The sequence below is a fragment of the Garra rufa genome, chromosome 5 (assembly GCF_049309525.1).
Source record: "Garra rufa chromosome 5, GarRuf1.0, whole genome shotgun sequence".
Classification (NCBI taxonomy): Eukaryota; Metazoa; Chordata; class Actinopteri; order Cypriniformes; family Cyprinidae; genus Garra; species Garra rufa.
The window spans coordinates 49,899,838-49,920,480 of NC_133365.1; the positions used below are offsets into that span (position 1 = coordinate 49,899,838).

The 20,643-nt window shown below is 30.4% G+C and overlaps 1 protein-coding gene across 1 annotated transcript in view; it reads left to right on the top strand.

The window, feature by feature from the left end:
* The window catches only part of gak (cyclin G associated kinase), a 43,270-nt gene that overhangs the window by 9,769 nt on the left and 12,858 nt on the right, over positions 1-20,643 (top strand). The window contains exons 6-13 of the mRNA XM_073840118.1: positions 327-452; positions 1,286-1,375; positions 1,990-2,125; positions 2,235-2,347; positions 6,215-6,290; positions 12,425-12,545; positions 19,275-19,324; positions 19,419-19,580. Coding sequence (XP_073696219.1) covers positions 327-452; positions 1,286-1,375; positions 1,990-2,125; positions 2,235-2,347; positions 6,215-6,290; positions 12,425-12,545; positions 19,275-19,324; positions 19,419-19,580 — 874 coding nt within the window. The remainder of the gene's footprint in view (positions 1-326; positions 453-1,285; positions 1,376-1,989; positions 2,126-2,234; positions 2,348-6,214; positions 6,291-12,424; positions 12,546-19,274; positions 19,325-19,418; positions 19,581-20,643) is intronic.

The window sequence follows — 20,643 nt, forward strand, 5'->3', positions numbered from 1 at the left end:
AAGAATATGTTCCATGAAGATATTTTGTTAATTTACCGTAAATATATCAAAGCATAATTATTGATTAGTAATATTCATTGCTAAGAAATTAATTCGGACAACTTTACATGCGATTTTCTCAATATTTCGATTTTTTTTTTTTTTTTTGTATCTCGGCCAAATATGGTCCTATCCTTACAAACCATAGAGTACATCGATGGAAGGCTTATTTATTCACCTTTTAGATGCATTATTGAAAAAATAAATTGACCATTATGAAAATTTCTCATTTGATCTGTGCCGAACGAGCAAATACTTTGTTTACTAAAAATGTTTCTTCTTTGTAGATTGAGAATTTGTTGATCAGTCATCAGGGCACTATAAAGCTGTGTGACTTTGGCAGCTCCACTACTGTTGCACATTACCCAGACTACAGCTGGTCTGCACACAAAAGATCCATGGTGGAAGACGAGGTAAATCTGTCACAACTTCTCTGCTCCAAGCAGCCCATCCAGCTTTATACTACATAAATATTAACATCACCGTGATATCACTGTCCTCTGATTGGTTCATTTGGCTGTAGTTTTGATAGTGATTCATGGATTGTCACAATAATTGTGGAAATGATTACATTGTTACGTGGCCAGAGAGAAATATTTTGCGGTGATTGTATTAAAATCTCGGGCTATTTCCCGTGGAAGCATTCACTGATTTAATCGTTTTGTTGATTAAATTAGTTTGTTTGGTTTCTGGTCCTCTTAAATCAGTTATTGGTAGTAAATTGAAACCCACGCAATGCACAAAGCCCGCCATTTCTCTGTACATGAATCTCTGTTTGTGTTTATTCAGTTGAAGTGCATTTTTGTTAGCAGCTAATTCTAATTCTAATGAGTGCCATTTTTTTTGCATTTTACAACCTTCTAGCAAAGTTTTTGCTTTATTCTTTTAAATACTAAGCATTTGATAAAACATTAATGTAAATGACACTGCCATTCAAAAGTTTGATAGTAGACAGATTTATTTTTAAAAGAAATTGAATAGTTGTTTCAAGCAAGGATTTTTAATTTCGATCAAAAGTATCAGTAAAGACATTTGTTACAATGTTACAAAATTATTCAGTGTTACAAGAATAAATTATATTTGAAAATTATTCGGATATTGAAATAAAAAGTGTTCAAATAAAAAAAACACTTATTTTAAATTATAATAAAATTTGACATTATTGCCATTTTTACTGTCTTTTTTAATGAAAAAAAGGCAGCTGTGGTAAGCAAACTTCCTCTCATATTCTGTATTTATCTCTCAGATTACTAGAAACACGACTCCAGCGTACAGGACACCAGAGATGATTGACCTGTATTCCAACTACCCAATAAACGAGAAACAAGATATATGGGTAAGTTAGTTTAGTTGTGAGCAGACCCAGGTATAATCTGCAGTTTTTCCCCATTTTCTGTGCCAATTTGGAGGGAAAATCCTGCTGAATATTTAAAAGGGTTGGAAAAATAAGAAGCCTGATAAGAAAATTTGTTTTAGAGACTGATGCAAAATTTTAACGAGACCTGACAAAGGCAAACTTTTTTGTCCAATCCAGGTGAAGAAGGCATTTTGGCATTACTTTTTATGTAGCACCTACTTAAAGGAGTCGTTCACTTCCAGAACAAAAATTGACAGATAATGTACTCACCCACTTGTCATTCAAGATATCCATGTCATCCTTTCTTCAGTCGGTATTGTTTAAATGAAGCTGCATTTAAACTGCATTTTGGGAATTCAATCTCGGGGGCACCATAGAAGTCCACAATATGGAGAAAAATCCTGAAATGTTTTCCTCAAAAAACATAATTTCTTTACGACTGAAGAAATGACATGAAGACATGAACATCTTGGATGACAAGGGGATGAATATGTTATCTGTGCAGTTTTGTTCTGAAAGTGAACTACTCCTTTAAGATACAGTGTAACAGGTTTTTCTCTTGTCTTAGTTAAGCATCTTGGTTTGTTTCCTAGGCTCTGGGCTGCATCCTCTACCTGCTCTGTTTTAAGCAGCATCCATTTGAAGAGGGAGCTAAACTCCAGATAGTAAACGGCAAATACAACATTCCTCAGAATGACACCAAGTACACAGTCTTTCAACAACTCATCCGTAAGTATCCCGCAGCAGCTACACCACATTCCCTTTTCCCCAAAATCTCTCCTACATCTTATAGTCATTTAGTGCATTTGTTGTGCATAAAGCCTTGTGTTTCTTCCAGGATCAATGTTGAAAATCAACCCAGATGAGCGACTGTCAATCAACGAGCTTGTCAGCCAACTGCAGGAGATCGCTGCAGCCAGGAACGTCAACCCAAAATCACCCATTACTGAGGTACAGACCGTCTAACAAAAACATAGTGTGTTGTGACTGACTCTTAAAGGATTCACTTCCAGTAGGGGTGGGCGATATGACCTAAAATTAATATCACGGTATTTTTCATCTTTTGAACGGTGCCGGTATAATATCACGGTATTACTTTTTTTGGTACATTTTCGGAGAAGTAGCCTGTCCTGTCCATTTAGTATGTGAATAAAGTTAATCTTTTCATAATATAATAAGTATATGGTAGGTATCCTTATCAAAAAGAGACATGGGAGAGTATTATGCATTCTCAACATATTTATTTTGCAAAAAACCTAAAGATCTTACTTAACAGTGTACAACAAAACAAAAATTATTTTTTTTAATTTAATTTCTGCAATATTTAAAACCTTTAAATAACTGGGGGAAATCAACCCATGGCAACAGTTTAAAAGTAGACCAATTCTGTGGGGAAAAACGCGGACTTGGCAACCCTGCATCCAACATGAGCTGCTGGAGTTAATGTCTTTGCACACGTGAGTACGAAATTTTCGTCCGACATTTTTGCAGGTTAAAAAAAATACAGGTTATGTTAATCGAGTTTACACACTGCCTCTGAAACTTTCATCCGTCATAAAAAAATTTGGATCATGTTTGATGTTCTGCATTTTCACATCCATAATAAGCATTTTGATAAGGATGGCGAATATGAGAAAACAAAAAAAAAAACACATACGAAAATCGGACTCAGTGTACAATGACCTTTAGATTTGAACGATCACGGGTCGAAAGTAAAGAGAGATGACAAAAATAGACTGGAGGATTTGCTGCAATCTTGTACTCACTGACAAATATCTATTATAAGATGTGCTGCTCCCTTTACAAAATCGAAAGTAAACGTAAACAGGCCCGTCGCGTTCGCCTCGCGCCTGCTCAATTTGTGATCCGCTGTGTAAATCCTTTAGCCGGCCGACCGGGAAAAGTCCCGGTCGTCCCGATTGCCACTCCGCCCCTGGTATAGGCTACAGGGCCGACCTTTCTTCACGATGTTTCACCAGCCGTTTAATGGCCACTCCCCTTTTACCTACCACCTGCAAAGCTGATACGAATATGTTTTACTTTTTTATTTACAACAAGATATATAGTATAAGGACAGGTATTCAGACCACAACTGAACGTTTGAAGAAAATTTAATGTTTTAAATATACCGGTATTGACGGTATTAGAAAATCCATGTCGTGGCGCAATCTCACACCGGTGATGACTATGACACCGGTGTACCGCCCACCCCTAACTTCCAGAACAAAAATTTACAGATAATGTACTCGCCCCATTGTCATCCAAGATTTTCATGCCTTTCTTTCTTCAGTCATAAAAGAAATATTTTTTTGCGGAAAACATTTCAGAAATTATCTCCATATAGTGGACTTCAATGGTGCCTGCAAGTTTGAACTTCTAAAATGCAGTTTAAATGCAGCTTCAAAGGGCTCTAAATGATCCCAGCTGAGGAATAAGGGTCTTATCTAGCGAAAAGATCAGTTATTTTCTTAAAAAAAAACAAAAAACATTTTTTTAATAGATTACATAAGTACAAAGCAAATATTCAATGCTATTTAAATCCATTTAAAAATTTTAAATAATTTATACATTAAATACACTGAATTAATCAATCAGTATTTATTCAAATATATGAATATAATATATTTAATATATCGTTTGTATACTTTTTAACCTCAACTGCTCATCTTGTTTAGAATCAGAATCAGAGTCAGAATGAGCTTTATTGCCAGGTATGTTTACACACACTAGGAATTTGTTTTAGTGACAGAAGCTCCACAGTGCTACAGAATGACAGTGACAAGACGATACATATTATAAAAAGAACAATATACAAATATACAAGACAGACAATGTGCAAAAAAAAACAACAACAAAAAAAAAGCTCTGCCATATGCATGTGTAGTCTGTGCAATCTGGGTCAATATAGTCGAAAAACTCCTGTCTCATTTTCTCCTCCAACTTTAAAATCGTCCTACATCGGTGCAGAAGTACCGACCCAGGTTTTACAAAGTAAATATGCAAAGTACGCATATGCATGGCACAGCTAAACAAGATGAGCATTTGAGGTTATAAAGTATATAAATTATATAATAAATATATTATATTCATATATTTGAATAAAAATTGATTGATTAATTCAGTGTATTTAATGAATAATTATTTAAAAACTTTAAATGGATTTAAATAGTATTGAATATTTGTATTTATTAATATTCATTACATTATCCCACAGTCAATAATTAATACTAGCAATAATGCACTTATATATATCATATATATCAACAATTAGGGATGTAATGATATCAAAATCTCACCATACAATGATATCACAGTATGAAGTCCATAATACAATATTGCGATATTTATAAAAAAAAAAAAAAAAAAAGACAAATGAAGAATTTGAAGAAAAAATTAATTTTGTACATTTTAAAGTAACTTATTCTAGTTAATGCACTTTTAGAGTTCAAAATTAAGAGCTCCAACCCATGTTCTTAACCAAGTAAACTTAAGTCAGAAAAAAAAAAAGTCAGTGATTTGACTTTTCATTTACTGATATTTTGAATTTGGACTGCAGTAACATTACCCATTTAAACCGCTAGCTCTCAGCAATTTATACTGAACTTTTAAGCTTTTATTTTGACAGAAACTTTAGTGTAAACAGGCTTATGAAAACGCTCATCATCTGCTGCGAAAATAAAGCATAACTGGTGGCTGTTGCATTCCCAAACGTGCACTAAACTCACAATACATGCAATAAACGAGTTCACCACATTCACTCTAAAAGGAGCCGTTCAGAGGCATGGAAAACACCGGATTATGAGCTGATATGCCAAAGCATAATGGCCTAAAACTAAACTTTTTAAGACCTTTTATGTTAGAATAAGAAGTTTATATATATTTGAAAACTACACTGTTTGCCCGGAAAACCTATTGTTTCATATTGTCATGTGACCTCGATAATATCGAGATTGTTTTGCTATTGCGATATTACGATATTGATAATATCGTTACATCCCTATCAACAATGTATTTAAAGTCACGCTCTTGGCTCTCTAAACACCAGCATCAGCCACCGACTAAAAAACCCACTATGATCCTCTACTAGTTTCAATTAATACTGATTTTCTCTATATCTCCTTCAGAGCTTCTGTTTGATCACCCGACTGCTTCGGTCGGTTGAATGAGGCTCTTTTGGTGCTTCATTTGAAACAAACCCCTTATTCTTTGACACTCAGACGCACGCACGCACCCCCAGAGACGAGCAGAGTCCCACATACTGATCGCAACTCTCTGAAGAGCCATTTAGAGACACCGCCGCACTCTTCCTTTTGCGTTCTGTCGTTCTTTCCTTTCCTCCCTCCCTCCGTGACCTCCTGGAGACAAAGCGGCATCTCATCCGTCTTTTTCTCTCTGACCTAATGGCCACTGATCTCACTACGTAAGACAGAAGCAGACGAAAGACTGGTAAACAAGAGGCAGGACAAGGGCTGCCCCAGCCTGTTTGCACAAAGAACGAATAACAAATCATCCGTTCCTGGATTAATAATTGCTAATGCATGTGAATATAGTTAAGAGCATCCAAATCGAGTGCGATAGTCAGGGTTATCCTCCTGTTTTAGATGCGTCTGATCTGGGTTAAGAAGGGGTTTCTCTCTGGATTAAAGTGATTACCAACAAACAGGCAGACGCTGCAGGAGATGTTCTGCATGTGTATTCTGGAGTCTGGTCTCCTGCTTTGCTCCTGATGTGTGTGTGCCGTGGACCGTCGTTCTGATGAGTCTGTTAAGTTCGTACTACTGTCTGAAGTCTGTGTATGACGGCTATGAATCTCTACAGCTCCTGGAGCAGAACGGAGGCTTCGGGAACAACAGCTCGCAGATTCCCTCTCAGATCAACAACATACACAATGCTGGTGAGTTTTGCATTCAAACTCATTTTTTGCCAAGCCATTTTCATTGAATTTGATGTGTAGCTTTTTGTTCAAAATATGTCATGCTTCTTTTGAAATTGTTATGAACTGTTGTCACACTAGCTGACAAATTTACTGAGTATAGGTTAACAGCCTAGCAGTGAAGGCGGTGCTGTCTTGTTGTAGGATCTGTTGTTGCAGTGACATCCTGTGTTTACATGCATTAAGTTTGAAAGTTTCTCTTCTGGTTCCATTTTACAATTTCAGTTCTGTAACATGCATATAGTTAGTAATTAACTGTTGTTTTTTTGTTTTGTTTTTGTTTTAGTCAAATTTTTAGTTTTATGTATTATGGTTTAATTGGTTAGTTATTTTTAATGTTTGCCTGTTTGTTTTTTGTTACTTATAAAGTTTTTTTTTTTTTTGTTATTTTGTTTGTTAATGTTTGTTAGTTATTTGCTTAATTTTATGTTGTTGTTTTTTATTCAAGTTTGCTGGTTCTTGTTTTTATTTTTTTAATGATTTATTAAAAAATATTATTATAATTAGCTATTGTTGGATGTTTTTTGTTTTGTTTATTTTTTAAATTATTGTTATTATTAGTTGGTTAGTTCGTTATAATTTGGTTATGTGTATGTAAACTTTAGTTACTGATGTTTTTAATGTTTGTTAGTTATATTTAGCTATATTATTTCTTTAGTTAGTCTTGTTGATTGTTTGTTTTTTTTATTTTTGTTTGTTTGTTGTTGGTTTTTACTTATACAAGTTATGGCTTTTTATTGCCTGGGTTGTTCATTTAGTTATTTTTGGTTAGTTTTTTTAGGTCATTATTTTTTGTTTTTTTTATTTTTGTTTTGTTTTTCAGTGAAAATTATTCAATTGTATTGTTTTTTTGTTAGACTGTGAAAAAAAATCATTTTTGTTAGTTCAGTTATTTTTGATTGTTGGTTAGTTATTTTTATTCATGTTTGTTGGTCATTATTTTTGGTTTTATTTTTGGTTTTAATAATTGTTTGAGTTATTCATGCTAGTTGGTGGTTTTTTGTTTTGTTTGTAATTTGTTTTTGTTTTTAGATTTTTTTTCAATACATGTCAGTTATTGTCATTCTCATTAGTTAATTTTGTTGGGTTAATTATTTATTGGTTTGTTATTTAGATATTTTAGATATTTTGTAGTTTCTTTAGTTAGTCTTGTTGCTTGTTAAAGTTTGTTTGTTTGATGTTGTTTTTACTTAATATATACAAATTATATTTTTTTTATTGTTTGGGTTGTTCATTTTTGTTAGTTATTTAGGTTGGTTATTTTTCATATTTGTTTCTTGGTCATTGATTTTTGTTTTTAATTTTTGTTTTTGTTTTTCAATGATTGTTTCAGTTGTTCTCTTTAGTTGTTGGTTGTTTTCTGTTTTGTTTAATTTGTAGTGGTTTTTGTTAGTATGTGTTATTTTCTTTCTTATTAGTTAAGTTTGTTGGGATAATTATTTATTGGTTTAGATCTTTTTAGTTTTTTCTTTAGTTAGTCTTGTTGCTTGTTTTTTTGTTTGTTGGCTTTTTATAAGTTATAGCTTGTTCTATTTTTGTTAGTTATTTATACTTATATATTTTGGTTGTTGGTTAGTTATTTTAATTCATGCTTGTTTGTTCGTTTGTCCTTTTTAATGATTGTTTGAGTTATTCACATTGATTTTTTTTTGTAATTTATATATTTTTGTTATATTATAGTTTTAATATGTGATAGTTATTGTCATTCTTATTAGTTAATTTTATTGGGTTAATTATTTATTGGTTAGTTAATGTTTATTAGTTATTGTAGATATTTTTGGATAGTTAATAATTTTTGTCTGTTTGATAGTTTTTTTGATTGTCTGTTAATGTGTTTTGAGGTTAGCTAATATACATATTTCATCAGCTATGAATCTTCCTCTTTGTGGAAGCTTGAGTAAAGTTACACTCACAGTTCCCCTCTACAAATGGAAACATGCAGCATTTAATAATATACACAAATAATATCCGGCCCAGCTGTATTTTATTTTTATTTAATTGTACACTGTGTTAAACTGCTGAAAAGCTCTTAATACCACAGACTGATGTATTCAGGAACTGGCTGAGTTGTGTCAACAATGATTTGTGGCTTTAGTCCCACCAGCTTTTGTGGTAATGAGAGGTACTTTGTTTATGAGGGATTCAAATCAAAGAGTAGTTTGACTTTATTAGAAAGAAACAGGATATGGCAACATCAGTTCTGTTATTGATAAAACCACAAACAGCTTGAATGAGTTCTTCAAGACACTTTCAAGTTAATCTGCCTGACTTTTCACTTGATAGACGTTCACACAAATGCATTCAAGTGCTTATAAAGCCCTTCTAAAGTTATTTCAAAAGCAGTGGATGGATGAATTAGTTCAAATGAACCAACTTAATTTTGAAAATGTATCTAGTCATGATTTTCCAGCCAGCTTGATGTTACATGTAACCCTCCACCTTCTACCACACCTTCATAATACTGTCCACAAACAGATAATGCCTTGAACACAACCCTGCCCCCATATTTACCCCAAGAGATGGTTTCTCTGTGCGTTCTGTAAGAGGATTGGCCCTCTGGTTACCATCTGCTGAGTTTACTCAGAGAACACAGTCAGAAAGTGATAATACCATTCACGTAACGACATTATTTGCGATCTGAATTTTCATTAAAAGTGTCATATTCTACACTTTTGTAGCAGCTTTTTCAACTTCAATCCACTTAAAATGTTAAACAATGTTTGTTGCACCAAAAAACACTATTCACACATCCTTTGTCTGACCCTGAAAATTAAGCTGTTTTTTGCTACTGTACCTTTCAGACTTTATTTTTTTGTTAATTTTGGTAAAGGTTTTTTGTTGTTCATTTTGTAATTGTTAGTAACTGTTACTTATTTACTATTATTTGTTCATTTTGGTTGGTTGTGTAATTTATTCATTTATTAATTTATTTATTATATATTAATGTTTATTATTATCTATAGTTGTTAATTGATGCAACTTTTGAACAATGCATTTCTTCTTTAAAAAGAAGTATTCGTAAATGTTGAAATTAATATTAATTAAGATGAATAAATGCTGTTGGTTTATGTTAGCTAATGTTATCAAATGAGACCATATTGTAAAGTGTTACCAGTTAATTACTTAGTGGTTGGTTAATTATTTAGTTGTTTGTTTTTTTTTGTTTTTGTTTTTTGTTGTTTTTTCTTTACCTTTTCATAATAATCATTTGTTAACATTATTTATAAACTAACAATGAACATTGTATTTATTTATTTTTTTACTTTTTGGTTGGTTAGTTTTGTTTTTGGTTAATGCATGTTAGTTATTTGGTCTTTCATTATAAAACTTTTTTATTTATTATTATTTTTTGTTTGTTAGACATTTTATTATAATAATTTTTAACATTAACTATGAACTAACAACAAACATGATTTACTTTTTGGTTTGGTAGTTTTTTTGTTTGTTAGTGTATTAATTTTTTGTTTTTGCATTGCAAAATGTATTTTAAAATGTATTATTTGTTATTTTTTTTGTTTAGTTATTGATTAACATTTTATAAGAATCATTTGTTAACTAACTATGAAATAACAAGAACTAACAAGTTAGTTTTAGTTACATTTTGGTTGGTTACTAATTTTTTTTTAGATATTTGGTTTTGCATTGCAATACATTTTATTAGATTAGATTATATTAAAAATTTTTAAATAAATTATTATTATTATTATTATTATTATTATTTAAATAGTTTTTTAGTTTAGTTATTAACATTTTATAATATGTTAACATTAACAATGAACTAACAAGACGTTAGTTTTAGTTATTTGGTTACTTTATAGTAATTTTTTGTTGGTTAATGCATTTTAGTTATACATTTTTTTTAAATTTATTATTGTTTGTTAATTTTTTTTTTTGTTTAGTTATTAATTAACATTTTATAATAACCATTGGTTCACATAAACTATGAACTAACAAGAACTAACAATGAGCAAGATTTTTCTTTTTTAGTAATTTAGTTACTTTTTGGTTTTTAGCTTTTTTTTTGTTGGTTAATGCATGTTAGATATTTAGTTTTGCATTGCAGTAAGTTTTTATTTTACATTTATAATTTTTTGATTTGATTTTATAGTTTTTTAATTATAGTTATTCATTAACATTTTATAATAATCATTTGCTAACATTAACTATGAACTAACAAGAACTAGCAATGATTTTTTTTTTTTTTTTTTTAAGTTATTCAGTTACTTTTTGGTTTTTGCAGTTAATTTTTTGTTGGTTAATGCATGTTAGCTATTTAGTTTTGCCTTGCAATATGGTTTATTTATGATTATTATTTGTTAGTTTTTTAGTATAGTTATTCATTAACATTTTATAATAATTATTTGTTTAACATAAACTATGAACTAACAAAAACTAAGAATGAGCGTAATGTTTATTTTTTAATTGATTTTTTTGTTATTTAGTTACTTTTTAGTAATTTTAGTAATGTTTTGTAGATTAATGCATGCTAGCTTTTTGGTTTTGCCTTGCAGTATATATTTTTTAAATGTATTATTATTTGTTAGGGGTTATTTTTTTTCTAGTTTAGCATTAACTATAAACTAACAATAAGCATGATGTTTTTTTATTATGTTGTTACTTTTTGCTTGGTTAGTAATTTTTTGTTGGTTAATGTATGTTTGTTATTTGGTTTTGCATTGCATTCATCTTTTTTTATTTATTATTATTTGTTTTAGTTTTATAGTTTAGTTTAGTTTAGTTTAGTTAAGTTTTTTTTTTTTTTTTTTTTTTGGTTGGTTGGTTAGTAATGTTTTGTTGGTTAATGCATGCTAGATATTTTGTTGCATTTCAATACAAAGATGTATAAATAACAAATAGGCATTTGATATTAAGGATGCACTGAAATATTGGTCCATGTAATTAATAATGAAATTACAAAAGCAGAACCAACAAACTATACTAGTCTGTATCGGCAGATGCCATTCTAAATAAATAGAAATAAGATTGGCACAGAAAGTTTGGAGATCTCATCCAAATACTAGGATGATCAACTTTGCATCTTATTCTGTCCATGAGCAGGTAACTTAGAAATTAAAATAAAAAATTTAACTAATATAAAAAAAATTAAAGCTAAATATGTACATTTATAAAATAATAATTACAAATTTTACAAATTTTCATTTATTTTACTATTTCTCAAATCAGTATTGTTATGGCATATTATTGTAATTTTTTATTTTATTTTTTGAATTAGTTTTTTTATATTTTTTAATTTTCTTTTTAGTGTAACTTTTACTAATTTTAGCCTTAATATTATTAATTTAATGTCTTTTTGTCATTATTTTTTTTAATTTTCATATTTAGCTTTAATTGTTTTTTATTTAAATTTTAATATTAGTAATTTTAATAAAAAAAATAAAGCTAAATATGTATATTTAAAAAATAATTACAAAATATATAAAATAACTAATATTTAAATTAAACTTAAAAAATAAAAATAATTAAAGCTAAATATGAACATTTAAACAAATAATAATGACAAAGTCATAGCAAAACTACTAATATTAAAGCTAAAATGAAAATAAAGAACAATTAAAGCAAAATATGAATATCTGAAATTTAACTTTATTGACTTTAAAAACTTAAATTATTAAATAAAGTTAAAGTTCAACTAAACTAACTAAAAAATAACAATAATTAAAATTATTAATATTAAGGCTAAAATTAATTAATAAATAAAATGACAATTAGAGCTAAATAGCAATATTAAAAAAAAAGCTAAAACTAAACTAACATTTTCTAAACTAAAATTAAAATAAAAAAATAATCTTAATAGATAAAAAAAGACAAAATTAGTAAAAGTTAAACTACTTAACTTTTTAGTTTAGTTTTTTTTTTAACTAGTTAACTCATATAAAGCCATTAACCACAGTGTGTATGTTTAACAAGGCATTTAGAGGCATGAGAAAGTTTTGATAGTATAAACTAACCCCTAAATCGGATCATTTGTGTTGTAAAGAATTGCATTAAGACATCTCTTGTGTGCATTTGTCAAATCTATTCATCAAAGCTGTTGTCCTGTAAAAGCTCTTTTCTGTGTGTGTTTGATTCTCCAGGTGTGTATGACACAGACCCAGCCATGGGTGGAGGCTTCCTGGATATTCTTAAAGGAGGAACCGAAAGATTCCTGACCAACATGAAAGAAACCTCCTCCAAAGTCATCCAGTCGGTGGCCAGGTGAGCGACTCAATGAGCCTGCAGTAAAACACCCCTGCCGCTGTCCCACATAAGCTAGTGCACCCTCTTTGCTCGAGTGCGTTTTGGCTTGCCTTTGGTTTCGTTATGATGCGTCTCTTTCCGCCGAGCCATTGACAGATTCAGCCGAATGAAGGATGAGGTCGAAGCGGTGGAGAGAATACTAGTAATCTGCTGGCGGTTAATCTGATATCACTTAATCTAGCTCACAAACAATGCCACCCGCTGCTGTCTTTCAGCTTTTTCTACAAAGTCTGTGCTCTGTTCCTAGTATAAAAAGATTCAGAGGCTGTAGCATTTTAAGGCCTCGAAGACAGTATTGTTTTCGTCAACGATGACGATGACGAAATCATTTCATTGACGCCACTTTTTTTCATGACGATAACGAGACGATGACGAGATAAAAATGACTAAAACATGACGAGACGTGTGTGAGTTTTCGTTGACGAGACGAGAATAGACGAAAATGTTAGTGGGTGGTCCGTCAGACGTTTAAAATGCATGACATTTCCGCTTATTGTGCATGCCAATTAAAACTTAAAAAGTATCTGACGCTATGGCAAGCCGTTTAGCATTAAATACTCTTTGCTATACTAGTATGGCAAGCCGTTTTAGCATTCCATCCTTGTTTGTCTTTTATGTTCTAAAACATTCCTTCATTATTGTAATTATTGGTGAAAATAGTCGATCCGGAAGCTCACATTGTGTTGAACTATAGATCTGCTATTTTCAGAACTTATAAGTGACACTACCCAACAGCAAAATATTTACTGACCTACATTAATTTGTTAAAAGACTACTTTTTTCCCTTTTTTTGACTAAAACTAGACTAAAACCTTTTTGACTTTTCGTCGACTAAAATTGGACTAAAACTATCACATATAGAAGTGACTAAAATTTGACTAAAACTAAGAAGCATTTTAGTCCAAAAGACCAAGACTAAGACTAAATCTAAGATGGTTGTCAAAAACAACACTGCTCGAAGACATGCTGTCTTGAAGTGAAGACAGTTTCAAAAGTTGGCAGAATAATGAACATGGCTTTCTTTTCATTCAGGATGGTGGGCAAAGCATGAGAATGATTTATTTATAAATGTATACATTTAATAGTGTAATATTAATTAATAGGAGTATTTCACGTAAGCATTGCACTACATGTATTTGTTTTCTCAAATTTGTAGTATTATGGTAGGGCTGCACGATATTGGGAAAAAATTACATTGCAATATATTTTTTTCTTGCGATGTGTACAAATTCATTTATGTTCATCAGGTTGTTTTGAACTGCTTAAAAATCAAAGAATAATTCAAGAATAATTGGGGTAATTTTGTAACCATTTTCAAAGAATAAAAAATGTAAAAGTACAGTATAATCAAAACCCTGAAACAAAATACTTTTTAAAGCTTATTTTGGGTAGTTTCATAAACAGTTTGACTCACCTTATTCACTGTCAATTCAGGCAAATCAAGGCTCTAATATCAAATTAATAATGAATGTTGCTTTTACCCTGATGAAAGGGAAATCAGCTTCTTCCTTTCACGAAAAACATTAAAAGCTTAGCCAAGATGGAGGAACAGCTGATCATAGCTGTTACAGGGATAACATTTTTTAGCAGCAGAGCTACTGCAAGCAATTTTTAGTTTTGGAAATCCATTAATCTTTGTTTATTTATCTTTGCTGAAACTTCCGCGTCTTTAGGAGAGCGCGGGTCATTGTTGCTTAGCAACGGCAGACGCCACTCTGCAGCTCAAGTTACAGAGCGCTTTGGAAAGAAGGAGAAAGCGGCGCGCCTAGCGTTTTCCACGCGTTTTAGGCGCGACATGTGAACGGTCCCTTAAATTCGTAGTGTTTCCGCGAGTTGTGGCAACAACTGCCAGGCACTCCCGACAAAGCACCTGTTTTTGGTCAGCAGCATCCTTTTTGTATCCAAAATACTTCCATATGACCGACGTTGTGTTTCTTTTTGCGACCAAATCTTCCATTTCGGCGCTTTTCTCCCGTCCCGCGCTCATTTCGCCATGCGCACGCAGAGACTGCATGCATGAAGTAGGTGAAGCAACGTGTGCATTGTAGTTTTTAAAGAACCTTTAAACATGAGTTAATTACTTTATTTTAGACAAATATAGATCCGTGAATAAAAAGTTTAGAAATATAGAAAGTGCATTTTTAAATCAGACACACAATTTTTTTTTTTTGCCCTGCATCGTGACTGCCACGATGTGACTATCGCGCATGCGTACATCGCGATGACGATGCTGAAACGATCTATCGTGCAGCCCTATATTATGGCATATTATTATAATAGTTTTAAATATTTTGAATTAGCTTTTGTTTTTATATTTACAATTTTCATTTTCTTTTTTTAATTTAGTCTTTTTATCTATTTCGCTTTCAATTTAAATTTTATTTTTAAATATTGCTATTTAGCTCTGTTTATTTTAACTTTAGCCTTGATATTAGTATTTTAAATGTATTTTGTCATTATTGTTTTTTAAATATTGATATTTATTGTTTTTTTATTTTAGTTTAATATTAGTTAGTTTATGCCTTGTTGTTTTTTTAGATATTCATATTTTGCGTTAATTGTTCTTTATTTTAATTTGAGCTTAATTTTAATTTTAGTATGTCTTTTGTCGTTATTTTTTAAATATTCGTATTTAGCCTTAATTGATTTTTTCTTTTTAATATTAACATTTAAGATTAGTAATTTTTAAGCTTTAGTTGAATTTTATTCATTATTATTTTAAGTTTAGTTTTAATATTAGTAATTTGTATGTCTTTTATTTATTTTCCTATTTCTCAAATCAGTATTATTATGTCATATTATTATAATAGTTTTTAATTTTTTGAATTAGCTTTTGTTTTTATATTTTTTAATTTTCTTTTTAGTTTAACTTTTACAAATTTTAGCCTTAATATTAGTAGTTTAATGTATTGTCGTTATTTTTTTAAATTTTCATATTTAGCTTTAATTGTTTTTATTTTAATATATTAGTAATTTTATGACCTTTGTCATTATTATATTTTTCAAACATTTATATTGAGCCTTATTTTATTTTATTTTATTTTAACATTTAAGATTAATAATTTATTTTACCATTATGTATTTAATGGTAATTTCTTAAATTCATATTCAGCTTTAATTTTTTAATTTTAAATTTAATTTTAAATGTTAAGTTTAGTTTTAATATTATTAATAATATTATATTATTATTATACAATAAATAATATTTATTGTATCGTTATTTAACATTTATATTGGTAACACTTTACAATAAGGTTCATTAGTTAACATTAGTTAACCATATTAGTTAACATGAACTAATAATGAACTGGACTTATGCAGCATTTATTAATCTTTGTTAATGTTAATTTCAACATTTACTAATACATTATTAAAATTTTGTTAACATTAGTTAATGCAGTGTGAACTAACATGAACAAACAATGAACAACTGTATTTCCGTTAACTAATGTTGTATCAGCGATTTCTAGCCTAAAACATAAAGTGTCGATTTCAGCTTACCTTTCATCACGATCCGCTCGCTGCCTGCCCCATAAATTGTCTGTGAAAAAACCGCGTCTCTCTGGTCAGCCTAGGGTCCGAGATATGCCAAAAAAAACAATCGGCGCTATCAACACACCACAGATAACCAAACAGTGTTCCAACCAATCAGCGTCAGGGGTTTGGTGTTGTGGACTTTCCTACTGGTGCAGGGATGTGAGGGAGGCGGAGCGAACGTCCACAACACCAAATCCCTGACGCTGATTGGTTGGAACACTGATTGTTTTTGTGTGGAAAGGTTGGTAGTACCGATTGTTTTTTTGGCATATCTCGGACCCTAGGCTGACCAGAGAGACGCGGTTTTTTCACAGACAATTTATGGGGCAGTCAGCGAGCGGATCCTGAAGAAAGGTAAGCTGAAATTGACACTTATGTTTTAGGCTAGAAATCGCTGATACAGCCTTTAATAAAGATTAGTAAATACAGTAACAAATGTATTGTTCATGCTTAGTTCATGTTAGTTAATACATTAACTAATGTTTAACTAATGAACCTTATTGTAAAGTGTTACCTTTATATTTAGCTTTAATAATTTTTATTTTAGTTGTAAGAATAGACATTTTATGTCTTTAGTCAGTGTTATTTTTAAATATTCATATGTAGCTTTAATTATTTTAATTTTAATTTTAATATGAGGAATTTTGTTTTTGTCACTATTTTTTTTAAACATTTCATATTTTGTTTTATATGTTTTTATTTTAGTTTTATTTGTAATTTTGTCTTGTCATTATTTTTTTTTTAAATATTCACATTTAGCTTTTTTATTTTAATATTAGTCATTAGTGATTTCTTTCTTTCTTTTTAAATATATTTGTTTAATTGTTCTTTTTTCATTTTAATATTAGTTTTAGTCATTTTATTTAATCTTTTATATATGTGTGTGTGTGTGTGTGTGTGTGTGTGTGTGTGTGTGTGTGTGTGTGTGTGTGTGTGTGTGTGTGTGTGTGTGTGTGTGTGTGTGTGTGTGTGTGTGTGTGTGTGTGTGTGTGTGTGTGTGTTATGTATTTATTTTTCTATTTAGCTTTCATTTGTTTTTCTGGTTTTAGTAATTTAAATAATTTGAGCTATTTTATTTCAGTTAACATAATATATTATGTATATTATATTTATATTATTATTATGAATATATATTAATATTTTTAGTTACCAAAAAAAAATAAAAATTATACTACCTCATTACAATGCATGCTGTTCAATTATTCCTGCACAATAAAAGTCATACCCAATACCCTATACAACGTATAAGTTACTTTTTTATTTAGCTAGTCTGGGGCATTTATAACAGCAAATGGGGTCAATTCTGACTCCATGTTGATTTGAATATGATTATCTTCATAAGGTAAATTTATCCGTCTTAATTGCAGAGACTGGATGTTAATCTCTTGGTAAACTCAATCAGGGTTTTGTTTATGACACACACTGATCCACCAGATCATAAATTCCCATCCACTCCTCCTCCATTATCCGTTTGCATTTTATAATCACGTTTAATAATTATCCCCCTCACGTCTCCAAGTGTGCTGTTTAGTTTCTCCTCAGTTGGCCCATTTTCGCTTTCATTTGGTTTTGTTCATTGTCTTGTTCTGTCCATTTTTTTCCCTGTATTACGTCTCACGGTCCTAAATCACCAACCCCTTGCAGCTCCAGGTAACTATGGGACAGCGCCTGTGTGTCTATGTTTGCCTTAAACGTGTGTGTGTGTGTGTGTGTGTGTGTGTGTGTGTGTGTGTGTGTGTGTGTGTGTGTGTGTGTGTGTGTGCAGAGATGGTGTGTGAACATCACTCCACCTTCATCTCATAGCTTTGTTGGCTGTTTGTTCATAACCACAGTCTGCTCCCATCAGCGCAGTATTACCCTGATCAGTAGAGTTTCTTAAAACAGCTGCCTACTAAATCCATATGTGTGAGTGCTACTCTTCAGATTAAAGGAATAGTTCACTATATTCTATGTCTTTTTGGTGTCTTGTGCTCACCATAAATGCATTTATTTGATTAAAAATACAGTCAAAAGAGTAATATTGTAAAATAGTATTTGCATAGTAATTACAAATTTTAAAAAAATTGTATTTGAATATATTTTAAAATTAATAATTGTAGGAAAAGAAATTATATTAATTAATACTTGTATTTCGCAAGGATGCTTTACATTTTTCAAAAGTGATGAGAAAGACTTTTTTTGATGTTGCAAAAATATCTATCTCAGATAAATGCTGTTCTTCTGAACTTTCTATTCGGCAAAGAGATCTGGAAAAAAAATGGACTCGGCTGTTTTCAACATCATAATAATAATAAATGTTTTTGAGCAGCAAATCAGAATATTAGAATGATTTCTGAAGAATCGTGACTTGAGTAATAATGCTGCAAATATAGCTTTAAAATCATTGGAATAAATTGCATTATAAAATATATTCAAATAGTTATTTTAAATAGTAAAATACTTAAATTGTGCTCTTTTTGCTGTACTTCGAATCAAATAAATGCAGGCTTGGTGAGATTTTTCAAATGTTAAAAAACGTTCAAAAATTTTGACTGGTAGTTTAATTAAATTACCAGTGACTTTGATAATAAATTAGTATTCAATTATTAATCCCCCAAAAATGTCAACAATTTCTAAAAAAATAAATAAAAAATGTTTCTTATAAAACAAAAACCTTTTAACAATCTTGTTTAGACATGCTTTTTGACTACAAGCATCATTACTCCAGTCTTTAGTGTCACCTGATCTTATAAAAATCATTCTAATTTGGTGATTTTTATTGTAAAAATAAATAAAAATGAGATATTTTGTAACATCGTAAGTGTCTTTATTGTCACTTTTGATAAATTTATTCCATCCATACTGAATAAAAGTATTAGTTTCTACATTTCTACATTCTACATACTACATTTGAAATTTATTATATACACCAGATTGAATATAACTAAGCTAGTTTTCTTTTTTGAGTGAACTATTCCTTTAAGTTAAGTCTTAGCTTTTTTAGACCCAGATTTCTGCGAAGTTTGCAATAAAGTTTGAGACTGTTTGAGGTTTGATACAGGATTTTACAGTTCATCTGTTGAGGTTTAGCTTGTAATCTAGATTTCTTCTAGAAGTAATAGCTTTGCTGTTGTGTGCATGTGTCTAAATCTGTGTTGTATTCTGTCTCAGTTATGCTAAGGGAGACCTGGACCTATCCTACATCACCTCCAGACTAGCAGGTACACTCACCTGTGCAATACAGCTTTTGGAAAATTTAACGCTAAGACTTAAGGTTAAAGTTATTTACATGTGTGTCCGTATGTGTTTTTGCAGTCATGTCTTTTCCAGCTGAAGGTGTTGAATCTGCCATTAAGAATAACATTGAAGATGTGCGTCTGTTCCTGGATTCTCGACACGCGGGTCACTATGCAGTATACAACCTCTCCAAACGCTCCTACAGACCGGCCAGGTTTCACAACAGGGTGAGCGCGGATAGCAAGGCAGTTTGCTTTTTGTCTAATGTAGATCCTCTACAGGGTTTTTTTTCCTAATATCTTCAATTCAGTGTTGTTAAAAAAAAAACTTAAAAATCTGTTAAAAATATTTTGGATGAATGCCATTCTGTAACATATATATCATACATTAGAATTTGGCAAATTATGAATGAATAAATCTGAATCAAATTTCAATATGTTAAAGCTCTGTCCCGTAACCAAAACATGTACTTGTTAAATTTTCATTTGATTAACAATTTAATTAATGTTGTGTTTTATGACACTACTAGTCAAAAGTTTTTGAACGGCAAGAATTTTTTTAAAGAAGTCATTTATTTGCATAATTTTTTTATTCTATATTTTTACTTGATCAAAGCTGAATTTTAAGCATCATTTCTCTAGTCTTCAGTGTCACATGAAGACATGTCCTTCAGAAATCATTCTAATATGCTGATTCGCTGTTCAAGAAACATTTTTCTTATTATTTCAGGATTCTTTCATGAATCGAAAGATCCAAAAATCAGCATTTATCTGAAATAAAAAGCTTTTGTGACTTTATACACTATACCATTTAAAAGCTTGGAGTCAATAAAACATTTTATTTTGGGGGGGCAGGGAAGAAATTATAGAAAGATATTTAGAATGTTACAAAAGATTTCTATTTCTGATAAATGCTGTTCTTTTGAACTTTTTGTTCACCAAAAAAACCTGAAACAAATTCTACTCGGCTGTGTTTTTACATAATAATAATAATAATAATAATAATAATAAAAATAATAATAATGTTTTTTGAGCAGAAAATCAGATTAGAATGATCATGTGACTGGAATAAAGATGCCAAAAATCTGTTTTTGAATTTTCAGTTTTGAAATCACAGGAATGAATTACATTTCAAAATATATTCATATAGTAAACGGTTATTTTAAATAGTAAAACCATTTCAAAATTTATTTTATTTTGCTGTACAAATAAATGCAGGCTTGATGAGCTGAGGAGACATATTTTAATAAAAGTAAATTTTAAAATCAAAAAAGTAAAATAAAAGTAAAATCTTATTGTTAAAA